At 56.9% G+C, this 16,408-nt stretch overlaps 8 protein-coding genes across 8 annotated transcripts; 1 reads left to right on the top strand and 7 right to left on the bottom strand.

Annotated features, from left to right (window-relative positions):
• Positions 1-567: 567 nt before the first annotated feature.
• On the bottom strand, positions 568-1,712 carry ACA1_278130 (GATA zinc finger domain containing protein; the record flags this gene model as incomplete). Its single annotated transcript, XM_004344575.1, is given in 3 exon segments — positions 568-913; positions 1,025-1,661; positions 1,676-1,712. 3 exon segments carry the CDS (start codon positions 1,710-1,712, stop codon positions 568-570), a joined length of 1,020 nt encoding a protein of 339 aa, XP_004344625.1.
• Positions 1,713-2,770: 1,058 nt separating this feature from the next.
• Positions 2,771-3,843, bottom strand: ACA1_278140 (uncharacterized protein; the record flags this gene model as incomplete). The annotated part of the gene is made up of 3 exons (XM_004344576.1): positions 2,771-3,077; positions 3,199-3,591; positions 3,737-3,843. 3 exons carry the CDS (start codon positions 3,841-3,843, stop codon positions 2,771-2,773), a joined length of 807 nt encoding a protein of 268 aa, XP_004344626.1.
• A 161-nt stretch (positions 3,844-4,004) lies between these two features.
• ACA1_278150 (uncharacterized protein) lies at positions 4,005-5,343 on the bottom strand (the record flags this gene model as incomplete). The annotated part of the gene is made up of 7 exons (XM_004344577.1): positions 4,005-4,129; positions 4,225-4,505; positions 4,583-4,626; positions 4,693-4,787; positions 4,895-4,940; positions 5,001-5,080; positions 5,154-5,343. 7 exons carry the CDS (start codon positions 5,341-5,343, stop codon positions 4,005-4,007), a joined length of 861 nt encoding a protein of 286 aa, XP_004344627.1.
• Positions 5,344-5,753: 410 nt separating this feature from the next.
• ACA1_278160 (uncharacterized protein) lies at positions 5,754-6,061 on the bottom strand (the record flags this gene model as incomplete). The annotated part of the gene is made up of 3 exons (XM_004344578.1): positions 5,754-5,761; positions 5,787-5,882; positions 5,956-6,061. The coding sequence occupies 3 exons, from the start codon at positions 6,059-6,061 to the stop codon at positions 5,754-5,756; spliced, it is 210 nt and encodes a 69-aa protein (XP_004344628.1).
• A 468-nt stretch (positions 6,062-6,529) lies between these two features.
• Positions 6,530-10,200, bottom strand: ACA1_278170 (RFX DNAbinding domain containing protein; the record flags this gene model as incomplete). Its single annotated transcript, XM_004344579.1, has 17 exons — positions 6,530-6,658; positions 6,754-6,837; positions 6,949-6,996; positions 7,080-7,247; positions 7,335-7,502; positions 7,584-7,711; positions 7,794-8,015; positions 8,096-8,231; positions 8,311-8,523; positions 8,608-8,721; positions 8,830-8,949; positions 9,045-9,129; positions 9,200-9,318; positions 9,400-9,512; positions 9,658-9,776; positions 9,901-10,016; positions 10,126-10,200. The coding sequence occupies 17 exons, from the start codon at positions 10,198-10,200 to the stop codon at positions 6,530-6,532; spliced, it is 2,157 nt and encodes a 718-aa protein (XP_004344629.1).
• A 459-nt stretch (positions 10,201-10,659) lies between these two features.
• On the bottom strand, positions 10,660-11,607 carry ACA1_278180 (uncharacterized protein; the record flags this gene model as incomplete). The annotated part of the gene is made up of 4 exons (XM_004344580.1): positions 10,660-10,941; positions 11,090-11,271; positions 11,371-11,464; positions 11,536-11,607. 4 exons carry the CDS (start codon positions 11,605-11,607, stop codon positions 10,660-10,662), a joined length of 630 nt encoding a protein of 209 aa, XP_004344630.1.
• A 103-nt stretch (positions 11,608-11,710) lies between these two features.
• ACA1_278190 (CDK-activating kinase assembly factor MAT1 protein) lies at positions 11,711-13,120 on the bottom strand (the record flags this gene model as incomplete). The annotated part of the gene is made up of 7 exons (XM_004344581.1): positions 11,711-11,878; positions 11,960-11,997; positions 12,067-12,162; positions 12,256-12,370; positions 12,488-12,672; positions 12,771-12,844; positions 13,008-13,120. The coding sequence occupies 7 exons, from the start codon at positions 13,118-13,120 to the stop codon at positions 11,711-11,713; spliced, it is 789 nt and encodes a 262-aa protein (XP_004344631.1).
• Positions 13,121-13,708: 588 nt separating this feature from the next.
• Positions 13,709-16,256, top strand: ACA1_278200 (uncharacterized protein; the record flags this gene model as incomplete). The annotated part of the gene is made up of 12 exons (XM_004344582.1): positions 13,709-13,871; positions 13,972-14,336; positions 14,443-14,560; positions 14,649-14,680; positions 14,751-14,856; positions 14,945-14,979; positions 15,136-15,249; positions 15,343-15,509; positions 15,585-15,730; positions 15,848-15,970; positions 16,052-16,185; positions 16,206-16,256. The coding sequence occupies 12 exons, from the start codon at positions 13,709-13,711 to the stop codon at positions 16,254-16,256; spliced, it is 1,554 nt and encodes a 517-aa protein (XP_004344632.1).
• Positions 16,257-16,408: the final 152 nt, after the last annotated feature.

The following is a 16,408-nucleotide window of genomic DNA, read 5'->3' on the forward strand; positions in this document are numbered from 1 at the left end:
TTTCTCCGATTTTCTTTACTCGGCTGTCTAGATCTCCGCCCGGACTGCATTCCGCACAGAAAATTACCAGATTCTTGGCCGGCCACCAAAACGAAGCACGTGCGGGTGTTGATCGAGGGGTGGGTGGTGCAGGTGAGGGAGCGAAGGCAAACCGCCAATTCGGGGCCTGCTCTTCGTGGTGCTCGACCTCGGTGTATTTGTCTTATGAGAGACAAAATACAATAGATAAATAAATAAATAAATAAATAGCGGCGTGGGTGCTTCGGCGAATGTCGCGATTGACAGTCGAGACCCTTCTTGTCGGCTCGGTGGCCGTCGAAGAAGAGGAAGCAGCGGGAGGGAGCGGCATCTTCGTCCGAAGAGGCTCCCAGCCAGGCCGGGGATGTTGGTGTGGTGCAGGTTGAAATAAATTAAATAAATAATACGAGTGGTGCGGACGAAGTCGTGTGGCTTCATCGACGCACGCGTGCGGGAAGACCGCGCCTCGCACGCGAGTTGTGCGTGCGAGGGGTCCTCGACCGCGGGGGAGAGCGTGTGGGCTCTCCCCGGGTGGGTGGATGGACCACCCTAGTTGAGGAGAGAGTAGATGTCCGACCGTCTGTCGGGACTACCCTCCCTCGAGCGCGTGTCGTGCTGGTCGGCGGCGGCGGCGGCGGCCGGCGACGCGTGGCGCCTCTTCTTCGAGGCGGACTTGGCGGCGGCCAACGAGGCGGTCAGTTCCTTCTCGTCGACGGAGTCGGCCTTGCTCTTGTCGTCACTGGTGGCGAGTGTCTTCCTCTTCTTGTTGTTGTTGCTGCTGCTGCTGCTGCTGTTGGCCCTCGTGGTGCCCGAGGGGAAGATGATGACCTGCTTGAACTTGAACTTCTGTCCCAGCGAGTCCTTGCGGTACCGCAGCCCGCACGCGTTACACAGCCTGCGTGTGTGCGAGAGTGAAGTCAACGGAAATGGAAAGGGTCAGTCACATGGCCTAAATGCCGCTTGTGTGCGCCAACTCAAGCGGGTGGTGAGAGATCATGACACGTACGAAGGCTTGCCGTCGCTGCCGGACCGCCACTGCTTGGTCTTGCTGGTGCCGCACATGGTGCACACGCGAACTCCGGGCTTGCCGCTGCTGCCGGCGGCGGCGTGCACGGCGGTGGCGGTGTGAGCGCCGCAGTCCTTCTTGATGGCGCGGGCATCGCTCGTCAAGGGCACCGACTGCGAGAGCGCGTGGGAGTAGGCGCTCGCGTGGAACGGCAGCATGGCCGAGGCCGCGGCGGTGGCAGCCACCGGCGAAGGTCCGGGCAGGAGGGGCTGTCCCAGCGGGAGTGCGCAGGGCGCGGGTGCCAGGCCGTGGCCGACAGGCTTGAAGGCGGACGGCGGCGCGGTGGTCGTGTGGGTGGTGGTCGTGGTCGACATGGTGAACGAGCCGAGGAAGGAGGCGAGCGGCGCCTTGGAGGGACCCGCCTGGCAGGGCGGCGAGGAGGGCGACACGGGCGACTCCCTGCCTCGGCGCGAAGACGAAGACGACGAGGCGAGCAGGCCACTCAGTTCGCCCGACGAGGAAAAGAACGAAGACGACGAAGAAAAGAACGACGACGAAGAGGAGAAGAACGGCGAGGAGCCCACGTCGGAGAGGGGGTAGTGGCCAACGGGGTGGTGGGACGACGCGTTCGTCTCCGCTGTGGTGGTGGACTATCGAGCAGCGACTGGAACGAGGGCAGCGTCTCCATGGCCGTGTGTATGTGTGTGGTCTTGGTAGCGTCCTGTTGGTATCTAACCGGCGGTTGGGTGGTCGTGCCTGGCGTTGTTTCGTGTCGACCCTCTGACATGAAAAGTTGTTTTCTAGATCAGCGCGGGACCATTCATTGGGCGGAAAAACCAAGGGACCAGCGCGGTTAGAGATTTGCGGCGGCCACAAAGTAGGCAAAAACAAACAAACACGCGTAAAGTTGATGAAGAGAAAAACAAAACCAAAAATCTATGGGTATTGAGGGCACAGATTGGTTCAGGAGCTGCACTCGGAGTGAGCCTTACCTCGGTTCGGGTGGCAATTGCCAGCGGCTCGGCTTGGGTGTGGCTGTGCGTGCCGGTGGTGGGGGAAAGCGAACTGTTGTTTGTGCGCTGCGGGAAGTACTTGAACGTTTGCCTTGGGTGCACGGTAGGTCGACCTTTTTAAACGAAGTTGACGAAACAGTCGGTTGCGGGGGTGACGTTAGGCTGACTCCCCATTGGACGCAAGAACGACTGCTGACGACGCATGAACCAAAAACAGATCCACACCGAGCCGTCATTCGCCACAAAGGCGCTCCATTGCGCCTGGTGGCGTCATCGACCATACATGGTGCACGCAGATTGGTGCCTCCGGTTTTAATTCGTCAAAGTGGCCAGCGCCACCCTTCAAATGTGTTTTCGCCGTGGGAACTCACCACCCGGGTGTACCAGTGTACACTTACGTGTTCACTGCCGTTCTAGTTTTAGTTTTTGGCTCCATTCGGCGCGGTGGTGAGGAAGGCTCAAGTTCGCAGAGCCCTCCACCTTACACGGAGTGTAGGGAACGGGCGAGAGGTCCGTCACGGGACGTCACGAGTTCGGGCACGTCCCCTCCAACACACATGTCGCCAACAACACAGCTCGTGATGAGGCAAAGAGGTGCAGGTGGTGGTACATTGTGTGTTTTGTTGTGTTCTAAGTTTTACAGCTCGGGTCGCCATGAAGAGGCGGGAAGCGCCAGCAAGTCGCAGAGTTCGGTTGCCTTCTCGTTGGTGGTGTCCATGTAGGAGAGAGCACCTCACACCGGCGTGCCACACTCGGCACAGAACCTGGCCGGCGCTCCGGGAAGGCGGGAGCCGCACTCGGCACAGAACTGCCGAATGTCGCCAGCGCTTGGGGCTGGCTCGTAGTGCTGCTGCGGCGGTGGATGGTACTGCTGCGGCGGAGGTGCGTGATAATACTGTTGCTGCTGGGGTGCGTGGTTGTACTGCTGCTGCTGGGGTGGCTGGGATGACTGCTGGAAGCGCTGCTGGTTCTGGTGGAACTGCTGCTCCTGCGCCTTCTTGGCCTTTTTCTCGTCCTTGCCCTCCCCTTTCTTTTCGAGCCTGAAAGTGGTACCGGAGATCAAGAAGAACGTAAGTGGTGGTGGTGGTGGTGGTGGTGGTGGTGGTGGTGGTGGTGGTGGTGGGGTAGCCTGCGCAGTGATCCCGGGAGAGGAACGCGCACCATTTGCCCAGCTTCTCGGTCTTCACGCCGACCTTGGTGATGATGTTGCCGTCCTTCTTGTCCTTCTTGTCCTTGGGCGCCTTGTGCTCCTTGGGCGCCTCTTTGTGCTCCTTGGGGGCCTTGTGCTCTTTTGGAGGCTTGGTCATCACGTAGCCGGTGCCGTACGAGGGAGTGTCCGCAGTCAGATGTCGCAGCCCTCCGCCTCCACCGCCTCCACCGCCTCCGCTGCTGCCGCCGCCGCCGCCACTTTTCGAATACGCCCCGGCCCCATAGCCCTGGCCCGAACGAGGGCTCGCGTAGCCAGCGCCCCCACCTCCGCCCCCATACGACGACGAGCCGCCCGACGGCTTCTTAGAGGGTTTGGCTTGCTTGTAGTCTCCCGAACCCGTAGTCCTGCACGCCGGAAGGGGGGGATGAGTCGGTAGGAAGAAGGGGACGGCCGACGTAAGTGGACGCACAAGAAGAGAAAAGATAAGGTCCATCTCTGCGATTATCTTTTCTCTTGCAATCCAGCTAAAACGTGGTTGGGGGGGGGTACCCGACGTTGTACATGGCGTTGTTGCCGTAACCGTAGCCGCTGGCGCTATTGGCACCCACGGTAGCGCCCTGCCTCTTGAACCCGCTGCTCTCTTGGCTCGACCTCATCCCTTCTCCGCAAGAATCCGCCACAAGATGTTCACTACCACGCTTTGCTTTGTTTTATTTTTTAAATTTATTTGGCTGATTGGCTCATTGGGGCCTCAGAAAAGGGAACATGCTGAAAAACACACCCAAATAAATAAATTTAACAATGTACATTGGGTGGGTCAGTATGGGATGATGTGGGGTCCGGAGATGGGCGAGGATGTGAAGGCAGAGGTGGAGCCTACGACATACAGGCGGTAGTCATGGCTCCAGTAGGAGAAAGGCACCGTCAGGCTGAGTTCGACCTCTGTGAGCACAAAACCGCACCCGAGTGAGATGGTGGTGATGATAGAAAAATGGAAGGCTCTGGGTAGGGCGAAGTACGAGCGACAAGGCGAGCACCGGCTCGGACCTTGACCTGAATCCAGTCGACGAACGAACTGCCGGGGTTGGCGGAGGCGATGACCTGAGCGCCGTCGATAGTGACCTGCAGGTCGAAGTCGTCGAGCTGGTACTGGGGCACCACCAGTATGGTGACGTACTGCTCCTCGGTCGAGGTGAACGCGTACTGCTCCGTGCCGCCCATCAGGACGAGGCCGGCCGAGTGCGTCATCCACGAGCAGTCGTTGTCCGTCAGCGCGCGGGCATAGTCCGGCTGGTACTCCTCCACCAGGTCGTAGGTTCTACACGCGAGCATAACCACGCGCATGAGAATTAACGAGAGTGTTGTTGTTACAGTGGCCCAGGCAGATCTATATACCTGTATAAGTTTTGCCCGTTGGTGTAGCTCCACGGCACAGAGTACTGAATGAACGCAGGATGGTTAGAGAGGTCAGTGGGCATTGCTTGGAAATGCGACGGGGGCTGTACGTTGCGAGCGATGTCGCCATGGGAGTCGATGTAGTTACCGAACTTGTCGATCATGTATCCCGTCGCGCCCAATGGGCCTAGTGGTCCGAGCGGGCCTGCAACGCAAGACAATCAATGTGTGCGGAAGAGGTGTTAGCCCTTCGTGATCAGCCAGGGCCTACCCATGGGAGGCAAAGCGACGGGCTATGAAGCTCCTACGTACCAAGAGGGCCAAACGGTCCGAGAGGACCCAGCACCGTCCACACTCCCTGCAGGCGAGCGGGTGGTGAGCGACGTGGGAACATCCGAGGCTATGCGGAAAGACGCACCTGCGCCGCCAAGTGAGCCGCGAAGTCGTTGATCTTGGGCATGATTGTGCTGTAGGCGTCGCCCAGAGGACCATACGGGCCTTTGTTGATTGTCGAGAGGCTCGCGTGAGTACAACGACAGTCGACAAAGGAAGGCAAATGCGTTGAACGAACCCAAGGGACCATAACCGGACAGCGGTCCTCCACCGTGGCTCACCTTTTCCGACAGATTGGCCCACTGCATGCCCGATGGGGAGGCTAGTGTTAGTCGAGAGACTGCAGGCTTCAAGTTGAAGGCTATCATCATTACGTCGAGCCAGCTCGTGGGTTCGGATTGGTTGACGGCGTTGGAGGGATTGCTCATCGCCACGGGCAAGGAGATCAGAACCTTCTTCTCCCTCACCTGCCAAAAGGGTTCGAGTCAGCTGCCAGCTCTGACACGGATCGAAGCAGCGCAACAGTCATGCATCGCTCTCACCCAGAGGGACCACAGGCTCAGGTCGCGAGCATACTCTGAAGCCCCCAGTGGCCCAATCATGCCCAGCGGTCCGTATGCACTCTGAGCCACCACACGCCACCTCTCTGGTAAGACCAACGGAGTGTAATAAGCCAAGGGGAGACGGGGTGTACCGGAGGACCAAATGGACCCAAGCAAGAGTAATCGTCTGCAGGGACATGCCCACTGCATTAGCTAATCATCATTTTGTTGGGCCGCCACCCCAGACTCACACCCCCATCCCCAGAGGGGACCCCTCCCAATTTTGGAGTTGGCCGTCAGGCCACTGTGGTGGTATGTGGAGTGCGTACTGAGGTACCACTCGCAAGTGCCCGTGAGGCAATCCTTGGGGTAGGGCTGCACGCTCTTGAGGCCATCACCCACCGCCAGCGCGTCGTGCACGGACTCTGGTGGGTAGAGGGCATGCCAACGAACGTGAACAGCAGGGGGAATATTGGGGGGGGATAAGAGTGTACGAACGGGCGGTCACGTAGGTGAAGGAGGAGGCGGTTGTCGTGGGTGGCCGCCGAGAGTCGGCCGGGCTCAACGAAAGCAGCAGAACGAGAACCGCCAGAACGGACGGCATGAGGTGGCGGGATGAGCTGCTGCAGAGTGGTGGGCTCTTTTGAGGCAAAGCTGGGAAGTCGGCGTCGCAAGGGCGGCCCTGGCAGGCAATGGAGGAACGTTTGGCTTCGTGCTCGGGCTTGGGCCGCGGCAAGTTGTTCGTGCCTGGGACCTACTCGACCATGGTCCCAGGCATTCATTGGCCGTTGCTACGGACGATCTGGGCCTAACACAGAAAAAAAAGATTTAGAGATGCGAGAAATAAATTATTGTGTTTTTGTGTGTGTTGCCGCTACCACGAAAATAGGAATAATAAATAAAACACCCGACTAATAAATAGCTTTCTTACAGGTATCTTACAAGAAAAAGTCTGAACTGAGCTGTCGCGGTAGGTCTCTCCCTTCTCTTCTCTCTCTTCCTATCCCGCCTGGTGTCGGAGGGGTCGCAATCTCTTCTCTTTGCTTTGCTTTGCTTTGCTTGTGCCCTGGCCTCACGAACCCATGTCGGTGTTGAAGAGGGAGGTGATGTCAGCGTCCACGTTTTGCAGCAGCAGGGGCGGCAGGTCGTTCAGATCCTCGTCCAGAAAGAGCGAAAAGGAGTTTCGCCCCATGTCGATGGACTGCACCAGTGGAGTGGCCAGAACACACGCGCCCAGGAGTGTGAGTAATGAAAGCAGAGCTGGCTGCACAGTGTGACGGGAAGCGAGGAGCATACCTGATCGTGCAAAAATTGGGAGTGATCGGCGTTGGACATGCCCATCATGCCGTCGGAAGACTCTGCGTGGGATTGAGGGATCATCTGCTCGTAGAGAAAGAGACAGACAAAGGGAAGTCAGCCATTGTACGCCACCCGGCCGGCGACAGAGCGTACGTGTTCTGTCGCCGATGATCGCGCAGAATAGGAACCCACCTTCACGCTGGCCTGCCCGTCTTGGTAGTCGCCAATGTAGTTGAGAGTCTGCGCGATCGTAGTGTGCCATAGGGTGTTGTGTTAACACGACGGACTGGCAACTAGAACTCAGTGACTGGGTATGAACGCACCATGTTCTGCAGCGCCTCCAAGTCGAGAGGCGTGAGGCCTGACTCGTTGTCTCCCTCCTGGTCTTCGTTGCCTTCCGCTTCTTCGCCGCCGTGATACATTCCGTGGGGAGGCATGGGCGACCACTGTGTTGGGTTGTGGGTCGGATGCGGCTGGGTTGGCTCGGATTTCTGCAAGCACGTCCGACAGCGATCGATCGGGTTAGCACTGTGTACGAGCTAGAATGCGATGGGGAAGGAAAAGGGGGGGGGGCGCACCACGTTTGCCATGGAGTAGGGCGTAGAGCTAGACCCGGCTACTCCGTTGGGGATGGGTGAAGCTGCGGTCGGGTGAGGCGAATGGGAGGGCGAGGAGACAGAAGGCGACATGTCGGGCATATTCTGCAGGCGGCGCATCGTGGGCGAGTTGACGGCAACCGGGCTCGTCTGCTTTGGTGGTGGGTGCCACCGCATTCACGTGGTTAGCTACTGAACTAAACTCACGGAGAAGCGCATGCAAAAGCGTACGTTGGTTTGATGGGGGATGGGTCGTGGTAGCGGAGGGTAGAGGGCTGCCATCTTGTACTGCATCACCTTGCCCTCCATGTAGTACGATACGTAGGCGTTGAGGAAGGTGAAGAGAGCGTGGAAAAACTCTGCATGGTTGTAGTACAATGGTGGTGCCGAAGTGTGAGCGAATGGAGCGTCAGGAAACGAGAGGGAGAAGGAGGTGCGTACCAAGGGAAGGAGCATCTCGGCAGGTCAGGTCGCACATGATGAGGGACGTGTACTGCGCCCAACAGAAGAGGAAGGTTTGGGCTCGGTAGATGGATTCGGAGAGCTTCTCGGGTGCGGGAAGGGCGCCTTGCTCGACGAGCTCGTCGGCCACGAGGCGCATCCACGTCACAAACTGATCCAAATTGCAGTGGTCCTCCAGCATTCCGCGCAGGTCTTCCGTTACTGTTGCACGACACGGACGGACATCGGTGAGTTAAAAAAGAGTTTTCCATGCATGTTTGGAACTTGGGGGGGGGACGTACTCGTGGCAGTGATGTAGTGAGGGACCGAATTCGAGGCGTTTGATGAAAAGAGCATGAAGGTCTTGTCCTGAATGATGTCAAACTCGATACCGATCCAGTCCACCAGCATAATGCTCCACTCCAAACATTCCCTGGCCTGAGGTTTCGTGTGCGTGAGCTTTCACAAGAGATTCCAAAAAAAAAGGGAAATGGGGGACTAGATCGGGGGGAGGTACCTGCTGAGCAAGAAGATTGATCCGGCTCCTCTTTCGCAGGTTCAGCGCAAATCGCTTCACCTCATGCAGCTTCCGGGCCGAAAAAGCCGGAGGGAAGTGCTGTGTAGCCTTCTCCATCCATGCGCGAATGTGCTGGGATAGATGGATGAGAGACTCGATCAAGGACTTCACCTGCGGCTCGAACAGGGTCGGGAAGAAGAAATCCAGCGCTAACTGCGCGCAGGAAGCGTGGAGTCAGTCTGACAACCAACCACACAAGGCATGTGCCGAAAGAGTGTCACGGAAGGAAGCGCGTACACTGTAAATGAGGCGATCCTTGCTGGTGATGTGATTGATGATGTCCTCACGCAAGAACACTTCCTGAAAATCGCCAAAGTTCTGCGACCAAAAGGTGACCAAGAGAGACTCGACCTGAGGTGCACGTGCAATGAAGGGAAAGGGGTATGCGGGTCAGTGAGGCGCAGGCCTTTAGTGAGCGCTTTGGCGCACAACGAGTTGCGGTGGATCGAGATGGGTTACCTCAGTAAAGGAACATGAACATAGGACCGAGAGAAGGTGCTGAGCATGTTGTTTGTACAGTGACATGAAGTGCCGCAATTGCTGGATCAGCGTGTCGCTCACTTCGCCCATAAACGCAATCTGCGGGAACAGAGTGGGGGACACAACCGAGCAATAGAGTGTAGGGTCAAGCAAGTGTAAGCTGAGTGCTGCGGTGAGGGGAGTGGGCTACACACCTCTTCCAGGTCGAACGACGGAAGGGCTGGTATGGGACGACGCATGAACTGCTCTCCATCCTCCGGATAATCGGGAAAGTCGAGCCTGAAAGACACAGCCAGTCAGTGGATGGCACCAGAAGAATCGCAATCGGCAAGAGAGAATGAGTCTGTACCCATCTTCCATGAGTTTATGAGCGCGCCGCTGGCGCTTAGGTGGCGAGGCCGTGACGTCCGGTCCACGCACCCGCCTGTTCTGGGCCTTCTTGCCCGTGATGATAGCGTCTGCGGGGACCTGTGCCAGCGAGCGGTCGTTAGACCCCGAGGAAATCTCGCACTTGGCCTTGGACCGAGGAAGTGGGGGTAAAGAATGTACCTGAAGCTTAGATGCAGAGCTGATGCTGATGCCGTGATAGTGGTGCTTTGTCTTGCCTCGCGGTCCCAGCCTTCGCGTCTTCAAGCGAGGGAACACGGAGCGAATAATCTTACCTAGATGATGCACAACATCACCATCACCACGCACGTGTGCCTCAGCCCAAGCCAACTCCGGGAACGGAACTAAACGACGGCAGCAGCAGCAGCAGCACAACACCACCACCACCTACAACAGCGTGCGCCCATCTGGATCACGTACCGAAGTTGGCCATGTTGGTAAACTGAATGTTGTTGTCCTCACAGAAGTCTTTGTAGTGTTGGTAGACAAGGTGTTTCGGGATGCAGGAGTTGCCGCTGGCCTCGTAGTTTTCCTTGATCCTAATGACAGGAAGAAGAAGAAGAAGCCGCTAAGCCACTACGCCCGCGCAGCAGAGACAAGCTTCTGTCTTTTTCAAAAACAAAATAAATGAAATATAATAACGGCCGTTGCAACACAACGTACCACTGGATGACAAGAGGCAGGGCATCCTTTTTGGAGATCTTCTGTGAGTTGTCTCCATCGCCCCCATCTCCCTCCTTGTCCCAGGCACCCGTCTCATCTCCATCGTCGCCCTCTTCCTGTTTAAAATAATAATAAATAATAATTGATAATTAGCCCCTTTCGGTCATGCAAATTAACCAGTGAAACGGAGGGGGGGGGAGAGAAAGAGGAGCTAAGCTAGCGTACGTTGAGGCTGAGATGGGACAGAGGGGATAGGGCCTCTTCATCACTGTCCACTTCTTCTTTGAACTCCATATCCATGCTGCGGTGTAGCCGTTACGGCGGAGTTCACAAAAGTGAGCAGTTGATTAACGCCGCGTTCGCCCGTGCCAAGCTGGCTCTCCACCGCAGGTCCAATCGATGAGAACGATGATCGAGCTCCAGAGATGATCTCTCGATTTTTAACTCGCTAAAACGCGTTGCAAGCGAACCTTGAACGATGGGGGGGGGTCGGTTGAGTACTTTCTCGATTTAGCTTCTTAACTCGCGCCACAGACGAGTTCTCACCCACCAGGTGTTGTGCTAATCTTGCGTCTGGCCTCCTTTCTTGCGCTTGTGTGCCGTCGCCTTCTTTGGTGTTTTTTTTTGCACCACAAAACCCCGCAACGTTCGACCGGAATGCAAACAATGTTGTAGGCACTCCGTCTCAGAGCGAGGGGCTTGTCTGCAGCAGCGCGAGGGAGGGAGAAAGCACAGAGAGAGAAAGAGAAAAGAGAGGGTCTAGTCATCGCCCTCATCTTCGAGCTCGAAGTCGGCGTCTTCTTCGTCGTCCTGGTCGGCGTCGTGGTCGTCGTCGTCTTCGTCCTCTGACGGCAGCTCCTCGCCGGCGACAATGGCGGAGATGAACCCCGAATAGGGGTCAGCGTTGTCACCGCCATCGTCATCATCGTCTTGGTCGTCGTCGTCCTCCTCTTCGTCTCCAGGGACTTGCAGACCAGCGAGGAAGTCGGCAAGCGGGATGCCCTCGTCGTCCGCTCCAATCGGGCCATCGCGACCATCCTTCTGCTTGATGAACAACACTGGGAGGCGAGTCGTGGATGTGAGGAAAATGAGAATGGAGACAGACAAACGTGAGAGCGAAAAGAAGAGAGTCTGGGTGTGTGCCTGGGTGGGCAGGGTTGGCCGTGTCGGTCGGGAGGGCGAGGTAGACGTAAGTGTCGCTGCTTCGTCGCTTGGCCGACCCGATCTCGACAGCAGGTCTTCCACCGCGGGTCGACGGTGCCCACCAGTTCCTCAGCTCGACCTCGCACAGGTCCCACGCCTCGCTCTCGAACAGCACGTCGGAGGGGAACGCGAACGAGTTGAGCTCAACGAATGACGGCGCCAGTTGGCCTGAGGCCGAGGCAGAAGAGGACGTTGATGTGGTGGCGTCTGTGGCGGGTGTGGTGCTTGAGGAGGAGGTAGCCGTTGCGCCGCCGTTGGCCTGCGCACCCAAGCGGCGAAGCTCGTGTACGACCGAATCGTGGAGAGCAGAGGGCGCCCGCACTGCAGTGTCCTCCTTGAGCCTTTTTACGCCCTCTTCCTTCTGCGCACGTAATTTAAATCATCATCAATCGATTTTGTGCCTGTCCTCAGTGCGGAGGAGCTTGTACGTACCTCGGATTTGGTTTCTACTTCTTCTTCACGCTGGTCTCCCTCTTCGGCTTCATCTCTCTCCTTCCTCTTCATCTCGTCCTTCGGCAGCACTTGATCCAGCAACTGCCAAACGTCTTTTTTGAAAAGAAAATACAGGAGAAAAAAAGGGATTGCTATTGATTTTTCGCGTCCTTTCTCACGCCGACGGCGTGGTGGGCGCCGCTGCCCACAAGCTGTCGAGGGCCTCCTCTAGCGCTCTCTTCCTCACGAGCTCGAACTTGTACCCGCCCGCAGCCGACCTGGCTTCCTGGTCTGGTGTCAGGTATGTGGGGACAACGTCTCGCATGATGGTACCGCCGCCCACCTGGCACAAAACAGTGGAACAGGGAGGAAGTTAGCCTGGGCCACTACACACACGCGTATGTCGCCAGGGATGGAAGCGTACGGGCGCGGGCAGTTGGCCAGGAGCCAGCGACCTCCCAGCTGCGTCATTAAGAGTTGGTTAGAACGAGCGTGCTAACTCTCCCACGAATGGAGGGTGTGATCCCGTACCTCCGGCAGGAGTGGCGACAGGTCTGGGCAGGGCCATGCCTGTTGCTGCAGCTTGAGGTCGGTAGGTGTAGGCCGCTGCTGGTGGCGGCATGTGTCCTGTGTGTGTGTGTGGTGTGTGTGTGTGGTGTGTGTGGTGTGTTGTGAGGCACGTTATTGGCACAGAGCCGACTAAGCCGATGAAATAGGTACCGGCAACTGTGGCGGTTGAACCGCTTGACTCGGCGGCCACAAGGGAGGGTTCCTCTGGCTTGACCAGCATCTGCGCATTCTGAAGGAAGGTTGCACTGCTAATGGTGCCTCTCGCCTGCACATGCATGTGGTACACCGTGGAAGGAGACAAAGGGAGTGTGTGAGGTACGCGTTCTAACGTGATGATCGTGTGATGACAAGGGAAGACCGTGGTGAATCCAGGCGCACGTACCAGGCTCTCGAGCATACCCTCTCGTTGAGTGCGCTCAAACTTTTGAGTCTCGTCAGTTAAATAAAGGTCCCTCCTCCTTCGCATTTCGTCTTCCGTGACCTCGAGCATCGCCAGGCTCTTCCGTTTGTACCGTCCGTACTGCTTCATGGTTTCTTTGATATCCACGTCGTTCGGGATCTTATAGACTGCGGGGGGGGGGAAATGTCCAACGCGAGACCGGATCAGGTCCAGCACAAACACATCATAAAGCCCTATTAATTTTGAAACAGGGCTCCTCGCGTACCAATGGTCTCCACCTCCTCCAGATATCTGTTGTAGTCCTTGAGGGTCGAGAACAGGTCGCCTGTCTTCATCAGGCTGCGTGGCGCGAATTGCCCATCAGTTCATGGACATGCGTATGTTCATGCCGTGTGCACACGGGGAAGTGCGTTGTGGTGTGAGGAAAAACAAAGAAGTCACTGGCCGTTGTTCTGCACACGCGAAAGCGGAGGCGCTGGGGGGGGGGCTAAGGTGGTGGTACTCTGAGAGGACGACTTTTCGGACGGCCCCCTCCATGTCGAGGAGCTTGGTGTGTTGAGAGTGCTGGAAGAAGCTCGTGCGGGAGAGGGCGAACTTGCACACCGGACACGCCATTACCGCAGCCGTCGAGAGCCCACGCACAAGGCAGTCGTTACACCTGCGGGTGGGTGGTGCGGCAGGACCCGTCAAAGGGTGTGTGAAACGCGGAGGAGGAGGAGGAGGGGGAGTTGGGCTGCGCGGAGTAGTCCCCGTACATTACATGGCCGCACAAAGAAAGCCAAAAAGGCGAGCTCGAGCCGTGCACCTGCCAAAAGCCGGGGCAGGGAGGCGGGGAGTGTGATCAGATTGAAAGGAAGTTGAACGAGTAATGTAAAAAGAAGACAAGAAGAATAAAAAATGTGAACTGAGCAGTTGGCGAAGCGTGGCAAACTCACAAGAAGAAGAAGAAAACGTACTTGCTTGAGACAAATGGGGCATTTGTCTTGCAGTAGCCCTGCTTGCATTTGTCTCTCTACCCCACGACCAAACAAAATGAAAATCAGGGAAATCGAGCATTTTCTCTTCTGCCCCAACGAAACTGGCCTTTTGCCCGGCACCCCACCTTGAGAGATAGAGAGCTCAAGTGAGCCGCAGTGGTGGGTGGGCTGAGCCTGAGCAGACAGGTGCTCCTCCTGCGGCACAATGGATCCAGCGTCCAAAACGATGACACCACTTTCTACTGCCTCGCTGAGCCCCTTAATCGAGGCGAGGCGAAAGAACCGTCTTCTCAGCGTATCCCACAACAACGTCTCGCGCGTCCGGATTATGACAGCCGCCCCGACACGAGAGGTGGAGCTCGGCCGGGTGTTTGAGGTTCTGAAGACAGGTAAGCTTCTGGTTGCCCCCTCTCACTCCTTCGCCACCGTCACCTCTCATCACCTATTAATAACGATACAACACACACTGGAATGTCTCATTTTAACCAGTTGAAAAGGCGTCTGGGCACGCCGTGTCGAAGAAGTACACGGGACCCCAGCTGCCGAAAGACTTCCTGAATGTCAGCAGTCGGGCCAACTGTTCAGACAACTCCTCCCCGTCCTACGTGGACGGTGATGGGCGTCTCTACGACACTTTCTACCGCCGCTGCGAGCAAAGCGAGGCTGGGCGGCTCGTACAGAGGCTAGCGCGTTTGCCCTTTCCCTCACCCGACGCAGAGGGGGCCTACATCGACTTCAACAGCTACGAAGCAGCCGTGCTCGAGTGGAAGAAGCAAGTGACGACGGCGCTCGGGCATTTGACCCTGCCCCAGTTGATGGGCAGGGCGTACCCACGTCCCCGAGTGTTTAAAATGGTGTGTCGCGCCGCCACCGTCTCCATCTCTGACACGCACCATCGTACACGCACGCGTTTGTGCTCACACGAGGATGGCTGTGTGGTCGTGATAATGCGTACCGCAGGAAGAGGAGTTCGACGTGGATGATGAGATGACCGACTTGGATTCCTTGCCCTCCTTCAGCTTCGACGAAAAGATCAGCTCCTCCCTGTCGAAGAGCGGCACCTTCGACAAAAAGCCAGGTTAGCGTCAGCACACACATATTTGTGCCACCTTGTTCGCAACACGGTCGCGGTTTTCTTATTTCCCATTCATCTCTACCAGCACCAGGCCCGCAGCCCCCAGACAAGCCCGGTGCCCCGGTACGCTGTCATCCGGTGCGCAGCCAAGTCATGTGACCACCCAGTTCAACTGATCAGATATTCTCTTTAGGATGAAGACATCGGACAGTTTGGAGGCTTTGAGCGACAGGGAAACATATGGGATCTGCAGCTCATTCCTCACGAACCAGTGCCTGAACTGTATGCCACCCTGCCAGGTACACAATGCAAGCACAAGTGAAAGGGCGCGCCTACCTTCTGCGCTTAACACATTTGCGGCGTGTGCGCCCGCGCTCGCGATCACAGAGTTCGAAGCTGCCTACAAGCGCTGGGCTCAGGTGGTAGCCGACTTATTGGTCGTCATTCCACCCCACCCCAGTCAGCTGTCTCAGTTGCTTTCCTTGGCCACCGCTGTCAAGGTACCCTGACAATCAACTTTGATTGTAGGAAAAAGCGCAGTTCGATCACTGACGAGCGAGGTACCATCTTGATCACAGACTGCCGAGATGAAGAAGGTTCGCCAGTTAAGCTACTCTGTAGCCATGGCGGACGAAGACAGCGAGAAGCCCACGCTAAGAGTAAATGTCATCAAAGTCGAGAATGCGACCGAGGTACAAGCGAGAACACCCCGTCTACGCCGCATGCAGCGCTGCATACGCTTGCTCACACGTCTTGTGACCGCGTTGGGGTGTTTATCGATATAGGACCCACTGTACAGCACCTTCATCTACAACCCGCACCCGCCACCGGAACCACCAGAAACAACGGAGAAGAAAGCAGAAAAGACAGTGTCGCGCGACAATTGGATTCAGCTGCCGGATTCCACCCGTAAGCAAGTCACCAAGCGGGTGGGCCACCTTGTACAGACCAGGTTCCGTTCCCCGCGCATTCAGTACCGTGCACATGTGTTCATCTGATTTCTTCTCACCATTCCTCCACAAACCAGGTTGTCGAACCAACGCAAGTATAAGGCTTATAATGCGCCCATGTTGCCCATTGTGCACGGGACTTTCGCAGCGCCCAAGAAGCAGTTCGATGACTACTCCTTCTCTGGGCCCGTCATCCCCCGGATGAAGCGAGAGACAGAAAAAGGTAATCCCACGCACGCAACGCACGCTCACACGCCGCACCAATAGGCTTGCCACCATAGGGCTTGCCTTTGCTGTCTGTCCGAGATCTCTCGCTGATGAGTGATAAACCCAACCCTAGTTTACGAGTTCAGGGCTTTGCGCCGCACGGACCTCTCACCAGAGGAACTGGCGTCATGCATGGATTGCCCCGCAATGGTCGGCGACAAGCCTGTCGGCTTCACCCTTCCCGTGGACGAAATTGGTTCATATCCCAACCCCATTTTCCTTCGCTTGCAGTTGGTTGTGGTTTGAGTATTGAGTATTGGTTGGTTACTGGACACAGGCCCGATCAACTTTCAGCGACTGAACACCGACTACTCCTACAAGGAGCAGTGGCTTAAACAGTTGCGCACGTTTCAGGCCCCCGTGAGGAATCAGCACCTCTACTCCTGGTACTGGCCGAAAGTTGACGAATCGGTACCTCACTCCCTCTCAAGGCGGGGGCCTCTCGTGAGCACTTGTTTGGCCTTCATTCGGGCTCCAAATAATCGAGGGTCACCCTTCACCTATGATCGAACGCCACCAGGTTCACGCCATGCATCGGTCGGAGCTCGACCTGATCGTTGCTCATCGGGAAACCATGCCCCCAGAGGTGTTTATTCGGCGAATGCTCACAACTCCCATCTACTTCGACCGCTTT

This window comes from Acanthamoeba castellanii (genome assembly GCF_000313135.1).
Source record: "Acanthamoeba castellanii str. Neff unplaced genomic scaffold scf7180000084776, whole genome shotgun sequence".
Taxonomy (NCBI): Eukaryota; Discosea; order Longamoebia; family Acanthamoebidae; genus Acanthamoeba; species Acanthamoeba castellanii.